The sequence below is a fragment of the Alosa pseudoharengus genome, unplaced genomic scaffold (genome assembly GCF_046254945.1).
Source record: "Alosa pseudoharengus isolate Yale_2024_CS ecotype anadromous, Long Island Sound unplaced genomic scaffold, YU_APseudo_1.1 YU_APseudo_1.1_scf_7, whole genome shotgun sequence".
NCBI lineage: Eukaryota > Metazoa > Chordata > Actinopteri > Clupeiformes > Clupeidae > Alosa > Alosa pseudoharengus.
The window spans coordinates 15878181-15905025 of NW_027468859.1; the positions used below are offsets into that span (position 1 = coordinate 15878181).

A 26845-nucleotide genomic window follows, 5' to 3' on the forward strand; every position below is an offset into this window, starting at 1 on the left:
TCATAGATATTTTTGTAGAAAATATATGAAATCTTCTGACCAAGACACACAGGCTAATTGGAAGGGCTCAACACCACTTTTGTGCCATTTTCAAAGTGAGGCTGTTTATTTGCCCAGGTCATGTCTAGTTTTACTGTCATACTCAAATTTAAATTTAATTCAATCTCTCGTGGCTTTGAATACCACCCCTGTGCAACAGTTCAATTAATGAAATGGGATGTGAACCAACCTCTCTGGCAGAACGGCCCATTTGTTGGTAAACCATTAAGACATCCACAGGTGCCTTCGCTGAACTCATCACAGGCTCCATAAGTGATACAGCTGTCATGGGGCCAGGCATACTGCTTCTCACAGACACACCGATATCCACTCGTGTTTGAGTAACACACTGATGGATGATGGACAATCAGTTACCATCATGTTATGGATGCAATGCAGTGTGACTAACTGTCCTCTGATTTCATTATTTATATATGTATACGGTCATGAAACCTTCATGAGGCTTTCTGGGGCACATACAACTACATGGATATAGTATTAATAATAAGTAAAGCTTTTGTCTTTTGTCAATACGTAATGCATTCTCAAACTGATGTTATTCTCACCTGTTGTGACATTGATGTCAGTGATCTCAATTTGTTCAGTTGTTGTGAGTGGGACAGGAAGGTCAAGTTCAGACAACTCCATCTTTAGTTGGTCAGCATCTTCTGTTCTCATTTCGATATTAAACTTATACTTGTACAGCTGAGCAGGACCTGTTAGATGTTTATGCAAAATGCAACTGTGTCAACTGTGTCAAAATGCAATTGTAATTGTAGGCTACTTGAGAAAGTATTGTGTGTAGAACTCAAGGATATGCTGTTTTATTTTATATTATCACCCAGAGAGAAGAAATACTCTTTTCTGATTGCCTGGTGGGGTGGCTACTAATTCTGAATAACGGGACACCTATGAAGTAGATCTGGTAAAAAAAAACTTTTAATCACCGTTCCATATCAATGCTTATGAATGGTAACTATAACAACGACAGTAGGACGACGGTTGAGTCTGGAGGCAGGCTTCGCAACAATGGAATCAACTGTAAACAAGCTAACTGCCCATGCTATCGCTGTTATAGGGCCAAAGAAAGTTATACAACAAACTAAAGTCGGTTTCTCTTTAAACGTAAACTGTCTGGAGGAGGCATTAACAATAGTCTTAAACATGTGGACAAAAGAAAGCAGGAGTTGAAGGAGTACATCATTAAAAATACAGGTGAAATGAAGAAAATTATACAAAGTGAGGAACACACCTATGCAGGGGTTGCTGCTGCTAATAGGCAGAGACGAGTTTGTTGGTCTGTATCCTCTCCAGCAAGAACAGTTGTAGCTGCCAATCGTGTTGATGCAGGTGGAGTTTTGACCACATGGATCAAAGTCACATTCATTTATATCTATCATGATGAAATTGGAGAATAAAAAACATATGACTTTTGTACTCACAACAACATGGTGATTGGTGGAACTATATTCCAGCGCAAGAACATTCACAAAACAACATGGACAAAAACACAGATAGACCATATCACTTTTGCCAGAAGATGGCAAACAACTTTTATAGAGTTGTGGATCTGATCATGAGCTGCTAGTGGTGGAGATCAAGAAGTGCAATGAATGCAAATATAAATTTCCACCTATAAAAAATAATTCTCGCCCTGTCCCTTCCGGGGCTCCTTACAAAAGAGCTGCATATGACCGAGACAAATGGAGAGCTGTTGTGAAAGCCTCAATCCCCTCTAGGGATGAAGAGGAATAAGTAAGTAGCCGCTGAATCAACTTATTTAGACAAAGACTCATGTTTATCTTGCCTCCACAGCGCTTGTTGGAAAGAAGAAGGACTAATTTACACCGAGAAGAACCCAATGCATAAAGATAAATATGGTGGAGGGTCTGGAATGGCCCTAGTATCATGAACTCCATGAAATACCTGGGCATTTTAAAGGCACCCTATGCAAGTTTTTTACCTAAATATAACAGCTCCCAAGTAATGGTGATGGTAAAGAAACAGCAGCACCCCGCAGGCTGAGAACCAGCCTTGCAATTTGGCTGTCGCCACCCCGGAGACATGTGCTACTCTATAACCCAATCTGACACTGTTAGCCTAGTTTAGCATAATTCACTGGAAGTGGGTTTTTCCATTTAGCCTATAGCTAACCTATAGCTGGCCTATAGCTAAAATGGAGTTAAAAGTTAACTGGAATAACCCACTTCTAAAAAAAAAGTGTTTTTGTTAAAAATATTTATTTCTGTTTCGGAATAAATTTGGGTTGCAGTACAATCTACTCAATGCCACAGTGGTTTCCAAGGAATGCAAGGAAATAAGATGTAGTACATTTTCTATTGTCATGAATCACCGTATTTTTAAAACCTTTGCACACATAGCCACATGAAAATTCAGACACTAAAACTCACATACCAACACATGGATTGCTGGTGTTAATAGGCAGAGATGAGTTGACTGGGGTGTATCCTCTCCAGCAAGAACAGTTGTAGCTGCCAGTGTTGTTGGAGCAGGTGGAGTTCAGACCACATGGATCCCAGTCACATTCATTTACATCTGTAAAAGGTCCAAGAATCAAAAGAAATAAATCAAAATGAAGAAGTCAGTTTTTCAGTTATTGCTATTCAGTTATAATGGAACACACATGATCCTCTGTATTATATATTGCGGCCTTTCGGCCCACATCGCATTTTTTACCTGTTACCGTAACAATTTCATAAGCTGTCATAATAAATTAAAGAAGTAAAACGTGCTTGCAAAGTGGCCTCTGCAATGGGTGGAAAGTATGTATGTAGGACAGTATGGCTACTTGGACCAGAATTTCAAGATGCTGGAGGGCGTAATTTAGTAACTTGGCTTAAAGTGTAGCTTAACATTTTTTTGTTTGTTTTTTAACTGAGCAGGCAATCTTTTTAAACAAACATGTAGATCGGCATCCTTGCCCTGCAGTTTCCGACTTGCTTTGCGTATTTCACTGGAGGAGAGATTCCAGAGTTGTGTGAGAAAACCAAAGTGTGTGCAGATCTCATTACAGGCCCTGTGTCTCTGTTGCAAAGCAGAGCTCTGAAGCTCTCTCTTGTTTATGAGCCTGCATTTTTCTTTTTTGAGTCCCACTTTCATGTTTCCTATGCCTGTATATTTCCACAGGTTACTTTGCGCTCGACAAATTGTCAGCATGCAATATTAAGCCCCTTTGCAGTCGAGGCCCTTAGCAGTAGCTCCTATAGCCCATTTGTTAACACAGCCGACATGCTAGCTATTTCATGGCTGAGATTCATAGGAAACAAAGTTCCTAATTCTCAAAACTTTCTCAAAACTACAATTTCCCCTTTTGTAATAGTATGACTTGCCAATAATAAGTGGTGACATAAGAAGTCTACTAACCTGCTCTTTTCACTCTAAGGTGGGGTTGGATTGTACTTTTGTTTGTGAGCTGTGGAAGTAAATAAATACATTAGATACATAAATAGATTATGGATTCATTTAACATTTTCAAATTGCTTGAAAGTATATAAAGAACTACTGCTTTAAAATATATGTAACAAAGTTTGACTCAGGTTTGTATGTTAAGTGGGCCAAAAAGCAGTTCAAGATATTGGTACAAAGAAAAGAAAAAAGACGACACTGGATAACAATAAATAGTGAATGTTTGTAATAAAAAGAATTCCACAGAATCCCATATACCTGAGACGTGGGAGTTTTACTGAATGCCTCTGTTATCATGCTGCAGCAGATAATTGTGATTAAGATCACTGATTTCTTGACTGCCATGCCTGTCAACATTTAAGAGAAAACATTAATAGACAGTCATTTTAGAGAGAATAAGCTTGTTTTGTTGTCTTCATTGCTCTGACCACCATAGTCTAACATGGAAATGCAGGCCTACTGAATTGCATCCCAAAACACTGTCAAAAAGAACAAGGTTACTTTTAAAAGTAAAGAAGCAATAACATTAAGCCTTATTCACCAACCTTTCACATGAAGAAAATTGTTCTTAAAACCCACTTACTGTTTTCATGAAAATTCTAACATTCACTAATATTTTCTATGGAGTCTGACAGTGGCCTAGCCATTGCAAGATTTTTTTTTTTTAAATATCAAGAGCATGTATTAAATCGTAACATGGAAACAAAATTCTAACGAGTGCACAATTTAATTAAAATTAGAACATTATTTAACATGAGCACTTGAGTTTTAGTAAATCATGTTCTCATTATACAATATTTTTCTTGCAACGATCACTGTCGGGCTCCATAGCTTTCTTATCTCGGATTTTTTCTTCTTAGGTAACAACTAAATAAAAATTACAGGACTAAATAACAACACATTTGCTCTATTTTAAAGCAGCTTCACATATAAGGTACTTACATGTTCTTGCGCATACTGCATTGTACAAAAAATGCTTACTCCTTGCGAAATGAAGACAAAACATTCATTGATTTTTGATAGTTTTACTCAACTTCTTTCTCAATTTATGTGCACATGTCCTGCAGTTTTATGCCGTTTATGGCGACTAATGGGGAGTTTACCTATGCTGATTAAGACCAACTGGCACACAATTTCAATTTAAGAATAAATGGGATCCAGCAGCATGATACAAAGAAAGCTGCAAACAACTCTGAGGTTTAAGAACACTTGTGAATCTGACAGCTTTCTTTGGACCTCTCTTAAAGGCACACTATGCAGGTTTTTTAGCTTAATATGCAAGTTTTTTAGCGTAATTACCTTATTTAACTTCATTTACCAGCTTCAGAGTCATTGGAATGGTTATATGACTTTTTTCGGGTTGAATGGTGGCCGTCGCGCTTCCCCCTAGCGCCTGTGAGCGGAAAAAACACCCTTGCAATTGTGGGCTGGCGGGCCGACGGCCTCAGTGTCAGGAAGTATAACGAGTGTAACGAATTGCTTTACTGCATTCAAATACACATACACGCCAGGCACCGGCTAGAAAAAGGTAGCGATGGAGTTTCTCAGACATTCGTCATGACAGAGCAAGCGAAAAATAAGCAAAAACCGAAAAAAACAGTAAGGAAATTGCCAATACTGCATAGTTTACCTTTAAAGGAAAACTCCAGACATTTTTCACAGATCTCTGTTTCTCGAGATCACCAAGTACTGTCAGTACAGAACAAAAACAAGCTAGAGCAGCCAGGCAGCTATGATTTTAATGATGACCCTAGAGTGTAGCACTGTAGCTGCCTGGCTGTCAGCTGTTGGCTGAAGCAACTCGAGCTATGGTGATACCAATTTATTTTCTGAACTGACAGTACTTGGTGAACAAACATAATCACTGTTGCCTCTGTTTTAATCTATGTCAGTCTACCATGGCAGGTTTAATGGAAACAAACTCAATGCAAGTGCTTGAATATGCCTCCACACCTGCTTTTACATACAGTGCCATAGAGTGAAATAGACATCTTGACCCCTGATCACATGTGATCTTGACCTGTGACCCCATGACCTACAGTACCCAGTGGCATTCTAGCTTGTATGACATCCTGGGCAACCTTCAGTGTCCAGGCATGTTCTGCTTGGGTAAAATTGAGCTGAGTTATTAGACATGGTTACTCAGTCTGCCATGTTTTTTTTTTTTCATTTTTAAAAGTGTCTAACTTTACCTAGAATTCATTGCACCATAGTCCTACTAAATAAAGGTAGTCAAGAACTACACTGCATTGTGCAATGATTCAGTTTAGATGTATCTGAAGTCCTTTCTATCTACTATCTATAAATCATAGTCAAATAGCCTTGTTGGCACACAAGGCTTGAACGGCTAGTCATGTCACACATCAAATCCCCCCCCCCCCCCCCCCGGACCCTTTCCAGTTTGCATACCAAGCCAAACAGTCCACAGAGGATGGAATATGCTCTGCCGTCCACCCAGCCCTCACACACCTGGACACAAAAGACTCATATGTGAGAATGTTGTTCATAGACTTCAGTTCAGCATTCAACACACCATAATCCCACAACAACTCATCTGCAAACTAGACCAGCTGGGGCTCAACACCTCACTATGCAACTGGCTGCTGGACTTCCTCAGTGAGAAGCCACAAGCAGTAAGAGTTGGCAACAACACCTCAAGCAGCATCACATTGACTGAGCACTGGGCCCCACCAAGGCTGTGTGCTCAGTCCCCTGCTCTCCACCCTGCTGGCACACGACTGCACACCAACCTACAGCACCAATCACATGAAGTTTGCGGACGACACAACTCTGGTGGGTGTCATCACCAAGAATGATGAGACCCACTACAGGAAGGAAGTAGACCTTCTGACCACTGAATGTCAGCAAGACCAAGGAGGTTATTGTTGACTTCCGGAGAGGTCACATCCAACACCCACCACTGACCATCAATGGTGCTGCTGTGGAGAGAGTGAGCAGCACCAAATTTCTGGGGGTGCACATCAGTGAGGACCTCTCCTGGACCATCAACACTGCATCACTGGCGAAGAAAGCACAGCGGCGCCACTACTTCCTCTTCAAACTCAAGCCAGCAAAAGCACTCTACACTGTAAAAAATGTAACTTGCAACATTGTTGAGTGACAAAAGGATTCTAAGTTGAATGAACAAATGTCCCTTCTAATTGTTCAAGTAACTCAACCAAATTAGTTGAGACACTTTTCCTTCGCCACAAGTTCATAGGAAGTCGAAAATTAAGTTGAGTGAACCGATATTTTCAAGTGCTGATTGACGCCACATCACCAATGCCACTGCGCATGCGCACTTCCATGCCTCGAAAGTTTTGCGGTCAAGTGAGTGAGTAGTCCGTGGCAGTTCAACTTCGACAAGGTAAGATGGATGCTCTTTTTATGTTCAATTTTCACCTATTTTTCGCGTCATTAATTTATACATCACAAAGTTATAAGATGTACATACCGGAATAGTGCTATTTACAAAACTTTAAGGCAGTGATATCGCCGTAGCATTGTGGTAGGCTATGCTAGGCAGGTCCAACGGCTAGCTAGCTTGACGCTAGCAGCTAAGCCTTGGTAAACAAATGATTTCATGTCGGGAATTTCCCTCGCAATTTAAGTTTAAACTGACTGCCAATGCAAACGTTAGCACAAGCGCGACTAGATATTATCTTTGTCCTTGCCCATTTCTGTCGTCGTTGGCACAGGCTCATGGCGGGGCATATTAGCTGCTACAGCAGGTTGAAACAACTCCAAGACAAACTTGGATGTTAATTTACGCATTACATGGTAAAATCAGGAGTTGCATTGTGATTGTTAATTCCTTTGACCGCATTTACCATACTGCCAAATGCCATGGCAATATCAGAGAGGAGTTTCATTGGGTTCTGCACTTGGGTCATTCCGTGTCAAATCACCCAGTGGCTGGCAGGTCACCCTCTCCCAAAAAATCTGAAAAAAAATCACAGGTGTTTGTAGACCAAACCTATGCATAAATCTTAAATAGTATATCTGTATCACTAATGGTTCCAAAACTACAGCCCTTTGAAGTTTCAAGTCATTTTAAGCATCGTGGTGAACAATCCTTTTTGTTCAACTTCCAACATTATTGGCTCTTTTGGTATTTCACACACATTAGTGAAACTATGTGAATAGAAGTACATTTTCCTGTTGAATTAAACAATCCAATCAAATCAGGTGTATCTTGTGTAATTTCCCCTCTGCAAAGCTCTGAAAATGGCTATAAATTCATTATGTGAAAAAACATCACCACCTTTGAGGGCTTGTCATTCAAAAAGTATGTGACACAAATTCATCAGATTTTTTTCCCACTCATGTATGGATTATAAGGCCATGTCCATGCATTAACTTTGGTTGTTAACATTATCATATTGTCAGAGCATTTTTATTAAATTGGGCTTGATTTTCAAAAAGCCTGTTTTCATCTTCTCATTTCACCACGTGGACAGTTAACAGGATTTTTTTTTAAATTTTACCATATATCATTCTGTATGTGAGAATCATCTGCCCAAAATTTCGGCTTGTTGCTGAGTTTCTTCATTGAGAAGATTTTTTACAAATATTGTCTATAAATCCACTGAATTTGTACTTTATCTGCAGTACCACTTTACACCACACGTGGTGCTCTTTTAATACAATGGAAGTCAATGGAAGAGAAAGAGAGTCACTTGTTTGCTGCACATATCCAATCTAAACACACAGTTTATGGTTCATATGGTTCAAGTAAAAAGGGGTTTCTAAAATTCAGTGCATTGTCAGATGCAGAAAAATCAATACTAAAGATTTATCATCTTTTTACAAATGCCTCTTGGATCCACGAGTCCTCAAACCTTGTTATGAATACTTGTGATGGAAACACACATGGTCATCTTCATCAAGTGAAATACCTTGATGAACTGAATTTTAGAAACCAATTGTTTGATTGTTTGTTAAAGCACTGATCTCCATCTTGATGCTCTTTGTCTATGTATCACAGAGGACTGCATCCCAAGCATATGACGATGAATATAGACTTTGCCTAACCAGCTGGCTAAAAATTATTAAAGTGCTCACATAGGCACTGATAGGTTGAAGCTGGTGTAGAAAACTCATTACAAAGATGGTAATTATGCTAAATCCTCTTGCTGCATGTATGATGACCAGTCTTATGTGTGTATAATTTACTTGATCAGTTTATTTTCTCTAAATAAGATTTATGTATGAGTAGTATGTTGTTCATGTTGCAATAATTATTTGGACCAATTCAACTATGAACCATAAACTGTGTTTAGATTGGATATGTGCAGCAAACAAGTGACTCTCTTAAGCGTATGGTACGCTCCCGCGTCTGCGTCCCGCGCACGCGGCACTGGTGAGCGCGTGACAAGAATTGCGTCATTTTTACAGCATGCGTCGCGTCTTTGAGTCGACCGAATTTTAAGACCGCGCGTCAAAGTGACGCGTAGACTGCGCATGTGTGAAACGGAACTGCTGTAAACACTCCCCTCCAGTAGGTGGACCACATAGAAGAACAACACTTAAACCTACAAACAAACCTAGACAGAAGAAGACTTGTTTGGTTACCATAACGACGATGGAACAGAGAGAGCGCCTGTCCTCAGCTTGCCTGGCTTTGAGTTACGTGAGACACCACGACATGGAGTCAACTTCGACCGATTAAAGCCACAATTATCCACAGATACGTTCTTTAACATTATATTTAACGGTCACTTTATGTTGTTGAACCCAAAGTATTTCAAGAAACCACATTTTAGATGAGTTGGGGACGTAATTATCTGCTGGCCGTTCTGTACGTCACCTGATTGTCGAAACAGGGTGGCTGCATATGGCTCATTGTGGCTACTGGCTATTATATTGGCTTGCTTTGGTCATGAGCCCTGGATCATGTAGCACTGAATGAGATGGCAAACAATAAAATAAAACTAATCATAGACTGTAGAAATGCGCTACACAGCACTAAAAACCGAATAGTTTATTTATAGTTTGACTACGGATATTTCACGTCATGTTCAAATAAAAAGTGACAGCCCTACTCCCTGCATAGAGAGCTGACATCCGACTTCGGATTAAATGCATCTTTTAAAAATGAGCGTAGCCTAGCACCTATTACTGAACAATGCTGAAATCAAATCGCGAAACCCAGAGCCATATAAAGGTATCTATCTACAACGCTCAGGCGAAACCCAGTAACACTTGCTGATCGAGATGCATTCTCGCCTGTTCCGTATATAATGCGTTATCAATAGTGATTATAATAATAAAGGGAATGTAGCTACCTCTCCCAGGTGCAATCATTATCACCTAGCTCCTGAACAATGCTGAACTCAAATCTCGAAACTCGCCTGTCAACACCGGATATGCATTATCATAATAATAATTGAAGGAATAACCTAGGCTACCTTTCGCTCTAAATACACCCATTATCACAGTGAGACATTATACATTATGAACTCAAATAGTTACTTCAAAACTTTTATTGACACGTCATATTTACAGGTTTTTGGTTCATACTTTTTGGTATGAGGCAGGTGTGAAGACTCAATACAAATTTAACTGAGGACATATGTACGCACAACTCGTTCTTACCATGCTGTGTTTAGAAAAATGTCCCAATTATTGCTGCCCTCGCAGCACCGAGTCACTTAGCTATAGGCTTGTAGCCTAAGTAGCCTAATAAGCAAGTAGGCTAAGCTAATCTCTCAGCTATACCAACAGGTGTGCTGCGTGTGTTCTGGTGGATGATAAATGGAGCGATGCGATGGGCCAGCTTATCAAACTTCCCAGCAGACAGGCGAACGTACTCGTGGTGCTTTTTCCTTCATCAGCTCTTCCTTCGTTGAGTGCTCGCACATCCCACGTTATTCTTTTCTTCATGCATTTCAGGCTTCTTTGGTGGTTGTGTCCTACTTTCAGGCTCGACGTACCGCCCCCAGTTGGTGGGGCAGAGTATCACAGTTAAGCCGTAGTGCGCAGGCGCTAACCTTAACGATTTAAAGTGCATTCAGGACAGCAGAATTTGGAGTATGCTTCACGTCCACGGCAAAAATGACGCACGTCTTGGACACGCGCAAATGTGACGCACGACCATGCCAGAGCCTTTACTCTTCCATTGACTTCCATTGTATTAAAAGAGCACCACATGTGGTGCAAAGTGGTACTGCAGATCCAGTACAAATTCTGTGGATTTATAGACAATATTAAAAAAAAAATCTTATCTCAATGAAGAAACTCAGCAACAAGTCCAAATTTTGGGCATATGATCCTCACATACAGAATGATATATGGTAAAATTAAAAAAAATCCTGTTAACTGTCCACGTGGTGAAATGAGAAGATGAAAACAGGCTTTTTGAAAATCAAGTCCAATTTTAAAAAAATGCTCTGAAAATATGAAAATGATAACAACCAAAGTTAATGCATGGACAGGACCTTATAATACATATATGTGTAGGAAAAAAATCTGATGAATTTGTGTCACATACTTTTTGAATGAGAAGCCCTCAAAGGTGATGATGTCTTTTCACATTATGAATTTATAGCCATTTTCAGAGCTTTGCAGAGGGGAAAGTACACAAGATACGTCTGATCCGATTGGATTTTTTAATTCAACAGGAAAATGTACTTCTAATCACATAGTTTCACTAATGTGTGTGAAATACCAAAAGAGCCAATAATGCTGGAAGTTGAACAAAAAGGATTGTTCACCACAATGCTTAAAATGACTTGAAGTTTTAAAGGGCTGTAGTTTTGCAACGATTAGTTATACAGATATACTATTTAAGATCTATGCATGGATTTGGTCTACAAACACCTGTGATTTTTTTCAGATTTTTTCGGAGAGGGTCACCTGCCAAATTGCGCTGAAATTGGGTGATTTCACACGGAATGACCCACTTGCAATGAGGAAAAACTAATTGCATGTGCTGAGTTCTAGCTAGCTCTTGGCTGTTGAGGGTCGAACTTCATTCGAAGTCAGTGTACTGTATATCGATATTGATGTAGTTATTTTTAATTAGGATAGTGTTTCTTGTTCTTGTTCTTGAGATTGATTTAGGCAAGTGTTTCAGTGGTATTGCGCTGAGCGTGCGCCACAATTAAGCAAGTCATGCCCAGACAAGCCCCATGCACAGCTGTTCACTCTGTACATTCGGCGAGCTAATCTGTCTCCCTACTCCCTAGTCCTACAGCAAAGCAAGCGATCTAATTTCTTCAGCAGTTATTTTGCTAATAGCGTGAAACTTGACAATGTAAAATGTAATAATGGTAATATGAACATAGTGACTGTTAACCTGTATCATTTGTAGTCAAAAGCTGGCTATTATTATTCATTTGATGTTTATGTAATATTGAATGATTGAATAAAACAACTTATCATATGACATGTTTTGTGATTTGCAGATTTGGAATGCAATGCAAACTGCAGGTTTGAACATCCCAGTACTCCTGAAGCACTACAGGTTGTGCCACTACCAAGGACGCTTTTGGTCACTGCCTTGTCTTTACCCTGAGTGTCCGTGCACATTCAAAACCACAGGTGTGTTGAAGTGTCATTTGTCTAGAGCGCACAGAGCAATTCCGCGACAAGCAGCCCAGTTGTTTTTTACATGTGAGACCTAAATCTGATCAAGGCTCATTCCGATGTACTGAATCCTCGTCATTGAGTGCCCTAAATGCTGTTTGTGTTCCTTAGGTCTGCTTAGAGTTTCACAGGATTACTGGCGTTCCACTCAAGGAGACCTTTTTCTCTACCCTGGATGAATATGCACCAAATATAATCAAAATGTTCAGGTCACGAAAGGGGTCCTTCGGTGATGATTTGAAGAGTCTTTTGGACAAACTGGAGAATCAAGTAAATTACTATTTGTTCTATTCTTTCTCTTTGCATATTAATATGGCTTACTTGTGCCTCCTCTGATAAGGCAGAACTTGAAACTCTGTATTGTGGTTCTGGTACAGTTGTATGTCTAATTTTGAAGATAGGGTTGTGATGATTGCTTGGGATGCTGTAGGATATGTGTGTTGGTGTAAAACATTTGTTTCCTGCTGCTGTCTTTCAGACGATCAATGTGGTTGCACATAGGAAGACAGCTGTTCTACAAGGCCTGCCTTTCTTTATGAGAGAGACTCTGGATTCTTTCTTCAAGTCTTGCCTGGTAAGCAACACTATTCTAGCTATATTGTAATCAATTACTTCAATTAATGTGCATGCCAATATGCCCATTACCAGCTTGTTTTCTGAAGATAATACCTGACAATTTGATGCAACAGGCAGGCATTTCATTGCTATTTTGTGAGTGTTGTTGGTGCCCTCCATTCTCTGTAGGGTGATCTACTGAGACATGAAATGTGGTTGGCTGTTTCAAATTGTATTTTTGTGATGTGCTTTTCCTGCAGGATACTGATGTTGATGTGGAAGATTCACAACTAATGGGGATCAACATCGGAATCTTATCGGTCATCGAGGATGACGTGGCCAGAGCTGACAGCATCGCGAATGTGAGATGCCTTTCTATAATTTTGGAGGATCATGTCCTTGATGATCTCCCTGACCTTCAGACCGCCATGGCATTGCTCTTTGGACTTTTATATGTGTTGAACATGAAATATCCCGAGAACCTCAAATACACTTTTGAAACCCTCCAGAAGGTGTTAATGCATCTGGACACAAACCTTTCTGCAAGAGTCCTCTCCTTCAGGAACAAAATGCTGAGGTTCTAAGAAAGAGAGGTGTGTGTGTGTGCGCGTGCGTGTGTGTACGCTTGTGGGTACGTACGCTTGTGTGTGTGTGTGCGCGTGCGTGTACACTTGTGTAGGTGTGTCTGCGTGCGTGTGCGCTTGTGTAGGTGTGTCTGTGCAAACTTATTTCAAATACTTGTGTTGGATGGGCCAAAATGGATGTCTCGAGTCCTTCGAGTTGAGGAGGGGCCGAGTCTTGAGACCAGGGGGAGTCCAGGTTTTTGTTCTATATCTATGGGGGAGACAGGTTTTTTTGTGTGTGCGTCCTCAGTGAAACGTAAAACAGTGTTTTGTATACTCTCCTGTGTTGGTTAGAAATGCCTGTTTTTTTCCTTTTTCTGCGATTGGTTTGCTTTTTTTTTTTTGGCTGGCTCAGCCTCAATAGGATTGCATGTGTGAATGCAAAAATGCTTGACCAATTCTTTCAACAATGGTTACCATCTTGCATCCAATTAAAATAGGCTATTTTCAACCAAGCTACTGTAGTTGTCTGTGACTTTTGTTCTTGATTTGTTACCTTTTTCTTTAGTTTCTATGTATTTTAGTTTTGAATTATAATATTAAGTGTTGAAATCTGTGTTAACTAAAAAATAGTCAAGCCAACTTAAAAATGTAACGCAACCTGCTGCCCAAGGATTTTGAGAAAACTCAACTTGCTCTTCCAAGTTAATTGGAATGATATTTTCAATTTATTTCAACATCACAATTTGAATGCAATAAACTTGTTAAATTAAGTAAGGTCAACATAAAATACTCATCTGTGTGAACTTAAAAGAGCAGGGCAGCACAACTATTTGGGCCGGAGTTGAGTTTACTCAAAATCCTTTGGCAGCAGGTTGCGATACATTTTTAAGTTGGCTTGACTATTTTTTTTTTACAGTGTAACAATACACATCTCTTGCATTATTGCACTTTTGCCCATCGTTCTGCTCTATTACAACACATCATATACAATTTCTTTGCTGACTGTTACATTCTTGTGTTTTTGTCTTGTGATATTGTTATTTAAAGGAACCGTATGCAAGAAATTTATTTCAATTAATCATAAAATGGCCCTGATATGTCACTAGACATTAAGAAATCATGTTCATTTCAAATACTTATCACTGACAACAGTAGTCCGGCCAGGATTTTGTAATTTAAAAAGTGAAGTTGCAGCCAGCAACTGATGTTGATGTTGTGTTTTGTCATGTCATGTTGTGTTTTGGCCTGATGCGCCACCCTCTACCTATCTACTAATCACAAAGTCAGTAGTTGTGACAGAGCGCAGTGCGTCTGTCACTGGCAAAGACGGCTTTCCCGCCGCAACGTGAACAATGACTTTACAAACATTTGCACAGAGACTGCACTATTAAATCATGTTGCGATGTTGATTTGTTTGTTAAGATATTGTGGATGGTACAGGCCTGAGGTGTGTCAAGACGGGGGTTAAGTTAATTCTAGAAATTTGTTAAGTTAAGCATACAGGGAATCAAAGCCGCGATATGCGGTGTAGAGGTTGAAGACTCTATTTGTCGGTAATGTAAGCGTTCTCTAAAAGCGTGCATTATAACATCAATGCTTACTAGCTGGGAAATGGAAATGCTTTGTCCGAGTGTATGTATGATTGTGTGTATGAACTTGCCTGTTCTCTGTGCTTCGGTTGCTTTCCGGGTACAGGGGAGCAAACTGGAGTATTGGTCAAGGGACACTTTTCTGCGCAGCTTTTGCGCCCAGACGTGGGAGCGCTTATTGGCGCAGGTGTGTTTAGAGTGGTAATAATATTTGTTGCTTAGTGAGGTTTCTCATGGCATTGTATGGAAATAACATGTGTTAACCAAAATGTGCTGAATTTGAATTAATTGATTTGTTGCTATGCATGGTTTAGTCCAGTGTTTTAAATGGTGTCTGCATAGCGCAGTCAGGAGTTAAGATTCCTCCTTGGTTGTGAGAGGTCCTGCTGAAAGACCTGAGGTAGGCATAGAACCTAGTGGGCATTGTCCCGGTGTTTGTTTTCCTTTTGTATCAGTGTTTTGTTTTGTTTTGTTTGTCATCAGTGTCTTAACATATAACCTGCCGGTAGTCTAAAAATAACAATAAAAAAAGCCTCTTTTGGATGCATTTGTCCGTCATTCAGTCCTGACCAATCCACCCGCTCGGGCACACTCCGTTACAGTAGTGTTTCAGCATCCGGGTTGGCAACCTCGAGTCAGGGGGGAGGGGGAAGTGGCCGCTCTACAGTAATTTAAAAGTGATTGCAGTACCAGTTTTGGCCACAATCTTACATATGGTTCTTTTAATGTTTAGTGTAAAAAATGTCCTTATCTGTTGCACTGTTTGTCTTATCTGTTGCGCTTTTTCTTCTTCACCGTGGGATAGAGAGAAACGCAATTTCAATTCCTCTGCATGTCTAGTATATGTGAAGAAATTGACAATAAAGCTGACTTTGACTTTGGCAATCTAGGCCAGTAGAACAGTATGGGACACAGAATGTTCTGCTGTTGAGATGCAGGCTAGTTTTCTGTTAAATCTAATTCCAATCTAGTGTTTCTGGCACTGTCAATGTTTGACTAACATCCCGGAAGCATGTCTGAATGCATGATTGAGTGCATACAAAAAGACACACACACACACACACACACACACACACACACACACACACACAAAATGACCTTCACATCAAGGGAGAAGAATGCGGATACAATCATGCATTTGATCTGGGTGTCACCAAAGTATTCTTTGACTTGTCTGTGAAGTGTGTACTGACACATAGGCACACAAACATGCACGCACGCACACACACACACACACACACGCACACATATGTATTTCATTTTTTTTTTTTCAAATTTGTATTTTGTTGTGCCTACGAATATGGCTTCGTATTTTGTATCAAAACATTGATATAGGTGTGTATTTTTGTAGTTTAAAAATACTGCCAAATTTATTCAGCAAAACCAACCATATCACAAGAGTGCAAAACACTGAATGTAGCTTCTAATTGATGCTAATTTTGAATTTTCCCAGGCTTGATCAGATTATTGTGATTCAGGATGATATTGTTGTTCTGGCATGTCCCTTTGATATTGGGCAACTTAACAGTTATTAACATAATCATCCAACCAGAACATCCAAAATTAACATAACCTGTTCCATGTGTTCTGGTTGAATGATTGTGGTTGCCCTGCAACATTGCTTTAAAAGTTGTCCCATGCATCACCAAAGTAGCCTGGAAGCCAGCCTGAATTTAACTCCGCCCACAAAATATGAGGTCAGGAAATTCGGTCTGGACCTGTTCCATTGAGAAGCAACTATGTCCGAACCAGAGCAGTTCAAACCGACTTCACCGATCAAATTGCCATACGATGATGGACAAATGAGCAACGGAGCCTAGTCTATCACTTCACCTGAGTGTGCTTTGGTTGATTTTGTTTACAACAAAAAGCCTGTCGGTAGAGAAGCTAGACATTTAGATTTCGCTATTGTGTCTGTTGTAGGAGATATTGACTATCTGTTCAAACGCGACCCATAATCACATCCCAATTCATGCAGTATCAGACAGGTTAAAAATCAACTAAGAGGGTCATGATTATACCTGATCTACGTTGTACATTTTAGGACATCCTCAGCTGTCAGAGTCAGGTGTCAGACATCAGATGAAAAGGAGTCAGGTCTCAGGAAAACCGCTGTCAAGTTTACAGAATTACGTAGTCATGTCTCAGACATCAGATTAAAAGGAATCAGGTCTCAGGAAAACCGCTGTCAGGAAAAACTGATAACTTTTTATCCGAGACCTTTTCGTCTGTCTCCGCTTTTCCTGACAGCGGTTTTCCTGAGACCTGATGCCTTTTCATCTGATGTCTGACACCTGACTCTGAACCGGTTCCGGTTCCGGCGCCGACAAGAGTGGCAGCCTACTACTCAGTAGCTCCGTGTTTTAGTGTTTGTTTCTAAGAAACACAAATTTCTACCAGTATATTGACTGCCCTACAAGGAAAAACAGAACAATAGACCTCATGTATGCAAACGTGAAGGATGCATACATCGCAAACCTCCTCCCCCCACTGGGAAAGTCAGACCACAACCTCATTCATCTCTAGCCAATGTACAAGCCCAAAGTACAGAGGCTACCAGTTGCCACACGCACCTTCAGGAAGTGGACATCTGAAGCGGATGAGGCTCTGAGAGACTGCTTCGAGTGCACTGACTGGAGTGTGTTACAGAATGGAGAGGACTTAGAGGTCACACAGTGCACAACTGACTACCTGAACTTCTGCATGGACATGGTTGTTCCCACCAGAACTGTACACTGCTTTCCCAACAACAAGCCATGGATAACCAGCAATGTCAAGACCCTTCTTAACAGGAAAAGGATGGCGTTCAGAGAGGGGGACATGGCAGAGCTGAGGCGAGTGCAAGGGGAACTCAAATTCAAGCTGAAGGAGGCTAAGGACGACTACAGAAGGAAGGTGGAACAGAAGTTGCAGGAAAACAACTTGAAGGAGACATGGGACTGCATGAAGGTTGTCACTGGCCTGAAGAAGAACAGCAGCTCTGTGGAGGGGGACCTGGACAGGGGCGAACCAGTTGAACCACTTCTACAACAGGTTTGACTGCCCTGCTCCAGCTCCAATGGCGGTGGTATGTCCACAATCCCTCAGCCCCACACCCCCTCAATACCAGTGCAACACTCACCTCCATCATCACAGGCTATCGTACCCCCACCATCACTGGATTTTGCACCCCTCCCCCACATGGCGATCACGAACAATGAGGTGACAACGACTTCAGTCAACAGCCAGACACAGATCCCAGATGGGTCTCCACCTGGACAATAAACTGGACTGGTCAGCCAACACTGATGCACTCTACAAGAAAGGGCAGAGCAGGCTGTACTTCCTGAGGAGGCTGCGGTCCTTCAATGTGTGTAGCAAGCTCCTCAGGATGTTCTACCAGCCTGTTGTTGCCAGCGTCCTCTTCTATGCAGTAGTATGATGGGGAGGAAGCACAAGGAAAGAGGATGCGGGGCGAATTGACAGGCTGGTAAGGAAAGCTGGCTCTGTAGTGGGAGCTGAACTGGAGTGCATCACTTCACTATCTGACAAAAGGACCCTGAACAAACTGATCAACATCTTGGACAATGAGTGTCACCCACTCCACAGCACTATTGTTAAGCAGAAGAGCCTGATCAGCTGGAGACTTCGCTCACTGCCTTGCACAACAGACAGACTGAGAAAGTAATTTGTCCCCAGGGCCATTGAACTGTTCAATGCTTCACTTAAGGGAAGAGGAGAGATAGACTTCTCTGCATAGTCTGTCTGCCTCTTCACCCCCTCCATGTTTGGATACTGTCTGTCCACTAGCCATTTTTACCACTGTCTTTCTGCCTCACTGTTTGCGTGCTATATTAGCACATTAGCACATATGCATAACCCCTCTCTCCATGCCACAGCTGAACTGTGGCCACACTTATACCTTTTCTTAAAATAGTTAAATATATAGATATATAGACTTATTTCTGCATTGGTGTACTGTTGGACTGACTCATTTGCACTATCACCATGACCACTATCACCATGACACTCATTCACACAGAGCACCTTACCTTACTATGCACAGAGAATCACAGGCTCAGTCCCTGCCTCAGTCATTGCAAGCGCCTCTATCCACTATGTGGATACTGTTTTTAGAATTTATTTAGTTTAAGTGTTAGTTAGTATAATTTGTATTTTAGTATATCCTTTATCTTCTACTGTCCTTATTTCTTAGTTGTGTTTTTATATTATATACTTTAATTACTTTTTCTGCTGTTAAAGAATGTGTATGTGTTGTCTGTATGCTGCTGAGACCTTGAATTTCCCCTGGGGATCAATAAAGTATCTATCTATCTATCTATCTATCTATCTATCTAACAGCTGAGGATGTCCTAAAATGTGCACAATACTGATCAACAGCGTTATACAGTACAAGATCAAGAATTTAGGGCAAGCATTGACAATGCCAGATACTTCTTTCTTCATGTTAGGTGTCAGAACTCAATTCAGCGCAAAAGCACATACACAAAATGTAAATGCGCTATACAAATAAATCTGACTTGACTTGACAAAATATAAAACATCTCACATCACTTACAAAAGCGCACACGTCACTCAAAACTATACACTTCTGGAAATGGTCTCAGCATCACAACTTCACACACAAAAATAAATACCTCATTCCACACGCCAACTGTAGCCACACACAAGGATTTCACTCAAATGTACTTTGCTAAAGGATCATTCCAAGTGAAAACAGCCAAAATCGGGCTATCATGTACATGGTACCTCTCAGATTTTGCTGAAAAGCGGTGAAAATATGCCTTATGTTACCAAACAAAGGAATCTGAAGTTTCAGGTCAATATCTCAAACGGTTTGCCCGTGCCGTCCATTTGAAATTCGTGTGCCACGGCTCTAATTGACACATTGGAATTTCACATTTCATCCTTTGCCATTTTTGGAAGCCCATAAAGTCTGTTCTAATATTGGTAGAAGGCTGGAAACTGGTGTGGTAGTTCATTGTAGCCTGTACTACACAATTCTGGAGGCAGAATCAACATTCCTTACTGTTTAGGTGAGAGGTGGGTCACCAAAGTCCTAAAAAATGTTGACGGCATGTATGATTTTTCACTTTTTGGGTGGCCGTAGCACCACGATTAATGATCATATTTATTCTAAGCAGGATTATTTGTTATATTTGGGAACTTTGCTTTTGACAAAATTAATTTGAGGGTTATGGTACCACTGGTGGGGGTTTTATGGGGGTCCAAAAACCCTCTCCGGCAAATGTGACTTTTTTGGAACCCCAGTTTTGGACCCCCAAATGACCATGTGGGCACTTGATGATCCTAATGGGATTTATACCAGATAAAGATACATATTTTTTCTTTCTTTTAATGAAATAAAAATGTTGACTATGAAGCTCCATAATATGAATTTTATTCTTCATAATGCACCATTTTGGACATTGTTTCCAGAAGTCTGGAATGTAGATCAGGGAGAATTTAGTGATGATAAAGCATGAAAATAGTGGAAATAACTTAGTATTATGCTCAGTGATGGCAAACAATTAAATACTGAGACTGTCACAGATTAACCCCTTATCCCCCATGAAAGAGACCCGCCATCAAACTTTCAAACTAAATAACAAGAATGTTACATAGTGTAAGAACACTACAAATAAAATGGAGGTTTTCCTGGCCCCTGTCACTCCAAATAAAATTAAATTGAAAATGAAATGGAATAGTGTGTTTAAGTATTATCCAAGAAATTGTGGAAGCAGTGGCATCATTTTGTCATGGTCATTTTGGTCAAGTTTGTATTGGCGAGCACTGCGTCCATAGATGTCTGGCACACTGACACAACAAACGATATGTTGGAATGGCACCCAACAGGGGATCTGTCTTTGGTCAGATGGCCATGTGAGGATGTTGTTGACACACTTCATGAATTTCACAAAAATGTCACCATGTTCATCTGAACGTTCAACAATGTTTCCAATGAACCAGTCAACATAGATACAGGCAATGTATTTTCCTGGCTGGAAAATTGAGTTTTGTGGCTGATCTGACATTCTTTTTTGTTAGTGCAGAAGATATTAAAAAACATGAGGAAACATAGGAATTGGAGAGACGTTACGCCTCGGCCAAAACAAGCAGTGGAACACGATCACATCATTGCTTTAAACCAATTTCCAAAAATAAGATACGGATGAAATTAATATCACAGGATACAATATTCACAGATGTCGATGCAGGACAACAATCGGATTCAGAACACTTGGATACAGAACACCCGGCAGAACACTCACAGTCAGATTAGCCACAAAACTCAATTTTCCAGCCAGGAAAATACATTGCCTGTATCTATGATGATGACTGGTTCATTGGAAACATTGTTGAACGTTCAGATGAACATGGTTACGTTTTTGTGAAATTCATTAAGTGTGTCAACAACATCCTCACATGGCCATCGGACCAAAGACAGATCCCCTGTTGGGTGCCATTCCAACATATCGTTTGTTGTGTCAGTGTGCCAGACATCTATGGACGCAGTGCTCGCCAATACAAACTTGACCAAAATGACCATGACAAAATGATGCCACTGCTTCCACAATTTCTTGGATAATACTATAGACACTATTTAATTTTCAATTTAATTTTATTTGGAGAGTGACAGGGACAAGGAAAAACTCTTTTATTTGTAGTGTTCTTACACTATGTAACATTCTTGTTATTTAGTTTGAAAGTTTGATGGCGGGTCTCTTTCATGGGGGATAAGGGGTTAAACTGTGACAGTATCTCAGTATTTAATTGTTTGCCATCACTGAGCATAATACTAAGTTATTTCCACTATTTTCATGCTTTATCATCACTAAATTCTCCCTGATTTACATTCCAGACTTCTGGAAACAATGTCCAAAATGGTGCATTATGAAGAATAAAATTCATATTATGGAGCTTCATCGTCAAAAATGTTATTTCATTAAAAGAAAGAACAAATATGTATCTTTATCTGGTATAAATCCCATTAGGATCATCAAGTGCCCACATGGTCATTTGGGGGTCCAAATATGGGGTTCCAAAAAAGTCACCTTTGCCGGATAGGGTTTTTGGACCCCCATAAAACCCCCATCAGGTTTCATTTTTTAGGACTTTGGTGACCCACCTCTCATCCAAACAGTAAGGAATGTTGATTCTGCCTCCAGAATTGTGTAGTACAGGCTACAATGACCTACCACACCAGTTTCCAGCCCTCTACCACTTATGGGCTTCCAAAAATGGCAAAGGATGAAATGTGAAATTCCAATGTGTCAATTAGGGCCGTAGCACCCGAATTTCAAATGGACGCCACGGGCAAACCGTTTGAGATATTGACCTGAAACTTCAGATTCCTCAGTTTGGTAACATACAGCATATTTTCACCGCTTTTCAGCAAAATCTGAGAGGTGTCATGTACATGGGTGGCTGAGTTGGCGTGGAATGACCCTAAAACATGTGTGCGTGACAAGCAGAGTAGCCTACACACGCGTCTGAAGGCTCATTTGCTATTTAGACAACTTGTGCTGTCTATGTCAACTCGTCAAACATGGTCAGAACAAAGTATGCCTGCCCATACTGTAGGTGCAGAACGTTTAGCCTATTTGGCGCATGGTGAAAGAGACAGGCTAACATAGCCTATTGGACATAACTAAAGAAGCTTATCTTACTTTAGCGAGGAAGACTGAGGATAGGAATGCACATTGGGCATGAACAAGTCATGAACAACATAACACGCAATGATAGACAGCGGCGTTACTGCATTTAGCTTACAAATGTTTTGCACAAACATGCAGAACTTTGCGGCAGTCTTTTATTGCAATCTTACCGTCATATGAAAGATATTTCCCCAGATGAAATTTCAGACAATCCAATCAGCGGTGCGCTCTGACAAACACGCGCTTTTTGCCTATGGAGTTTTTTCTTCTTTTAGTTCATTCATTTAGTTTTCTTCCCTGTTTAATCAATTTCATTAGCCATCATAAGAGTGATGAGGGTGTCATGTCTCCAACGGATCACTTCTTTCTAGACGTTCTCTCGTTCTTCCAATTTTCTTTTTTGTTGTTGCCGTTTCGATTTTCTTTTAATTGTAGGCTATACGTGTCCCTACAGCACCAATGTCGTTTTGCCAGATGTAGCCTATTGTACACAGACGATTCCAGCACTGACGTCTCTCCTGAAACTGTTCGGGTCCAACAGCTCTAACAGGTCAAACCGACTGCATGGTGGCTGCAATACGGGTCATGATATGCAGAAAAGTTGGGCTAGGGGAAACCTATATTTTCAATCTTCAGTTGCAGACTGATGTAAAGTCTGATGCCGAACACCCAGACTCAGAAAATTGTCTGAAAGATGGGCTTCTAATCATGATCAAAAAAGCAGTTAAAAATAATATATCACAAATTAGCGTATCAGACTGTTTAGTCGATTCCTAACAAATAACGTGTCTATCTCTCCGAGCAATTCCGAAACTCATCAACAGAATACCGCAGCCATGACGTCACACTTCTGTACTGTTCTAGGTGTGTTGCAGTTAACGCCTACTCAGACTAGTTTGCAATGTGCATGTGTGTGCTTTCATTCGCAGACAATAAAATGAAACACTGACATTAATTCACCATTCAGAGGCGTGGTAAGAAAGATACTATTATTATGACCGCCGCGCAGCGAAGCGGCGGTCATTTAGGTTTAGTCAGTTTTTTCTTTTTTTTTCTTTTTCGCATGTCCAAATTTCCGTCAAGGATTCCTGGGACACTGTAAGACCGGGGTACACGAAACTTGGTGGGCATGTAACCCCACATGGATAGCATGGAACCATCGTTTTTCGTTTTGATCTGTAGCCCCCCCGCTGGACTGGACCCCCGAAAGGAGGGTAGGGCAGACACAGTTTTCTGTGAATATCTCGAGAACCGTAGGGTTTAGGAGGACCAATTTTTTCCTTATGTTTGCCTCCAGGGGTCATCTTAACCCATTCCATGTGCACACATGTGCATAAACAGATACACACGCACACACATACATTCACAGTAATCATACGTATGACACATACTCACACAGTAGACATATGTACGCATGCATGCACAAACACAGGCACATACGCAGGCACACACACAAGCACGCACACACACACACACACACACACACACACACACACACACACACACATAAACATAAACATGTACACGCACACATGCACACAAGCATTTCTCAGAATTATGAACAGGCAAGATGGGGGTGGGGTTGTATAAAATGAATTTTACATGTGAAATCTATGAACTAATCATGTTTTGGTACTTGTTGTCTAGCAGATACCAGTGAGAATTGAGTGTGGATAATGCAATTTAGTGAGACAGTTAGATTCATATAGGCCTTTCAGCGTGATTTATTTTTGTGGAAAAAATGGGCTGGACTGGGCGGCGGTCATATTTTGTACGGCTCTGCGGTACATCTAGTTACTACTAAACTCAGTTGTAAACTGAAATTCCATTCTGAACATAGGCCTAGCCCTATTTGCACAAATGTTGGACATTTATAACAGATTGCCTACTGTTTCCTACCTTCATGTTACACTCAGCTGCCTATCATACAGAGCTGAATTTCTGAGAAGAAAATCCCACATTTAGTATCTCAGAAAATTTATATTATTTAAGACCAATACAAAAAAGTGTTTTTTAGAAATGTTGGCCTACTGAAAAGTATGAACATGAAAAGTATGAGCATGTACAGCACTCAATACTTAGTTGGGGCTCCTTTTGCCTGAATTACTGCAGCAATGCGGCATGGCATGGAGTTGATCAGTCTGTGACACTGCTCAGGTGTTATGAGAGCCCAGGGGTCTGTACTACGAAGCGGGGTTTCTGGCTTATCTGGGTAACTTCGAGAGTAACTTGATCACGTGTGGCGTAACTTCCCGATTAACCCGTACTATGAAAGGTGGATAGGTTTTAACCGAGGTATGCTGCCATGGCAATTTACGCTGCATCTCAAACCTGCTCCGACCAGGTTATGTTCTTGGTTAACCCGAGGTTTCCGTTAACCACACCCTTTATAAGTACCACCCCTCCACTAACAATTTCTCCCGAGACATGTCGGCGTACCTGGATGATCCATACGACATTGGAGCGCAAATCGTGAGGGACTCTCTTCGCAGGGCGAGGGGTTTTAGAGACCGCCAGAACATATATATAGCCTACCCGGACGATATTCTCTATGAAGATATAGATTGTCAGCCGAGGGAATTCGTTATCTTTGTCAGATGATCTAGGAAGACGTCTCATAGCAATGCCCGTACGTGGACATTCATGTATTCAATCGGTGATGCAAGAATACTGTAGGCTATGTCCTAAAATAAATCGGACATAGGCCTACAGTAGCCTATGCTGAACATCTGAGCAAGAATAGCCTAAAATAAATCGGACATAGCCTACAGTAGGCCTAATAAATAAAAATCACCATTTTAACAAACTTGTTGAATTGAATGTCATATTACTGTACCCTGCACATAAAGGCTACACATTTCCACAGCACCAGAATCCGACCGAATGCCTCCCTCAACCCCCTCCATAATCGGCCTTCCACTATTATTTGCGATGGCCAACTCCTCTGCTACTGTAAAACACTCTGGTGCCTTACAGTAGTGTTCAAAGACACCTTTTTCTTGTTAGCTGTAAAACAGAGGCCAAGTGAAGGCTATAAGCATAGGCCTACATGTTTTCATAATTAAGAAATATTAATGCAAGCTATGTCTATATAAACCACTATTCTGAATAATGTGTTTGTGTTTCATTTTCACCTGCTGCCATGTGCGTTTGGCAATGGTGTTGCATCTGAAATGTTCACAGGATTAGGCATACACTAAATCAGTCAACGGGGCTACTTAAACATTCAATTATCCTTATTACTGTAATCTATATGCCCACTTCTAAATTGTGTTGCATCTGTAGGCATTTCTATGAACTCAAAATAAGTAATTAAATTATTTCAACTCATTAAATACATTCCGCAAGCTATTACTCCTCCGTATTTGAAGAACATGTGGAAATAAAACTTTACTTTTAGGCATTTAGGATCTGCAATACGTTGCCAACTGCCTTGCCGACGTATTTGTCATAATAATTGGCATTCCTCATCCGTAAAATAAGGTGAACGCGTCATCACTGAAAGTGGTGATTTGCGCTGCAACCCGCCCCTTTTATGTGAACGCGCACAAACTCCAATGAGGTTAACCCCGGCTCAACAAATCAACTTCATAATCAGCGTCGTAGTACCGATTAACACCACTAAAGATAACCAGGTTTTGTCAACCCCGATTTAACAAAGTAACCCTGGGTTACATCTGGGTAGGTTAAGCTCCCTTCGTAGTACAGGCCCCAGGTTGCTCTGATAGTGGCCTTCAGTGGGGTGCACTACGAATCTCGATTAGTGGGTTAGCGAGGTATGTTGCGCTCAAAGCCAGGCTATGCTGTGACACGAAAGTGGATCTGTTTTAGTGTCGCTATATCACCATGGTATCTTATGCTGTCAACCAAACCTGGTCGGGAGGAGGTTATGTGCTAAGTTATAGCTCAAATCGTGTAATCTACCGCACACTGACCAATCAATTGTCTTAAAAACTAAGTTCTCTCACATGTGATTCAGTCATATATCTTACAGGTGGAGCTCCGCCTCTACTAACATTTTGGATCTCGAATGCGCTTTAATAGTACTGTGCGTGCAAATATCCCACTATGGACGTGCATAACATACAACAACTGATGACAATTGATTTATTTGATGTTATAGGTTAGACACAAAAAATTACCGCAGTGAATGCGGAAGTAATGGTTTTTAAATAGAGGCGGTCTTGTGCGTCTCCACGTTACACGATTGGCCAAAGTCATTCCAACACTGAGAACGCGCACAGATCTGAGCTGAAAGCCTAGTTTGACAAATATATCACATAACTGCAATCGTAGTTTCACTTAACGTATACCCCTGAGTCAAGGCTTTGTCAAGCCTCGATATGTCTACATAGCCTAGATATGTCTAACGTGCTTCGTAGTATACCCCACTGCTCTTCTGCATTGTTGGGTCTGGCGTATC

The 26845-nt window shown here is 40.8% G+C and overlaps 1 protein-coding gene across 1 annotated transcript in view; it reads right to left on the minus strand.

Moving 5' to 3' along the window:
- Positions 1–26845, minus strand: part of LOC143109204 (uncharacterized) — a 49382-nt gene that overhangs the window by 5496 nt on the left and 17041 nt on the right. Inside the window, exons 2-7 of the mRNA XM_076271861.1 lie at positions 3724–3812; positions 3424–3472; positions 2455–2595; positions 1292–1432; positions 606–755; positions 230–388 (exon numbers count right to left, since the gene is read on the minus strand). Of these exons, the coding sequence (XP_076127976.1) occupies positions 230–388; positions 606–755; positions 1292–1432; positions 2455–2595; positions 3424–3472; positions 3724–3812 (729 nt within the window). The remainder of the gene's footprint in view (positions 1–229; positions 389–605; positions 756–1291; positions 1433–2454; positions 2596–3423; positions 3473–3723; positions 3813–26845) is intronic.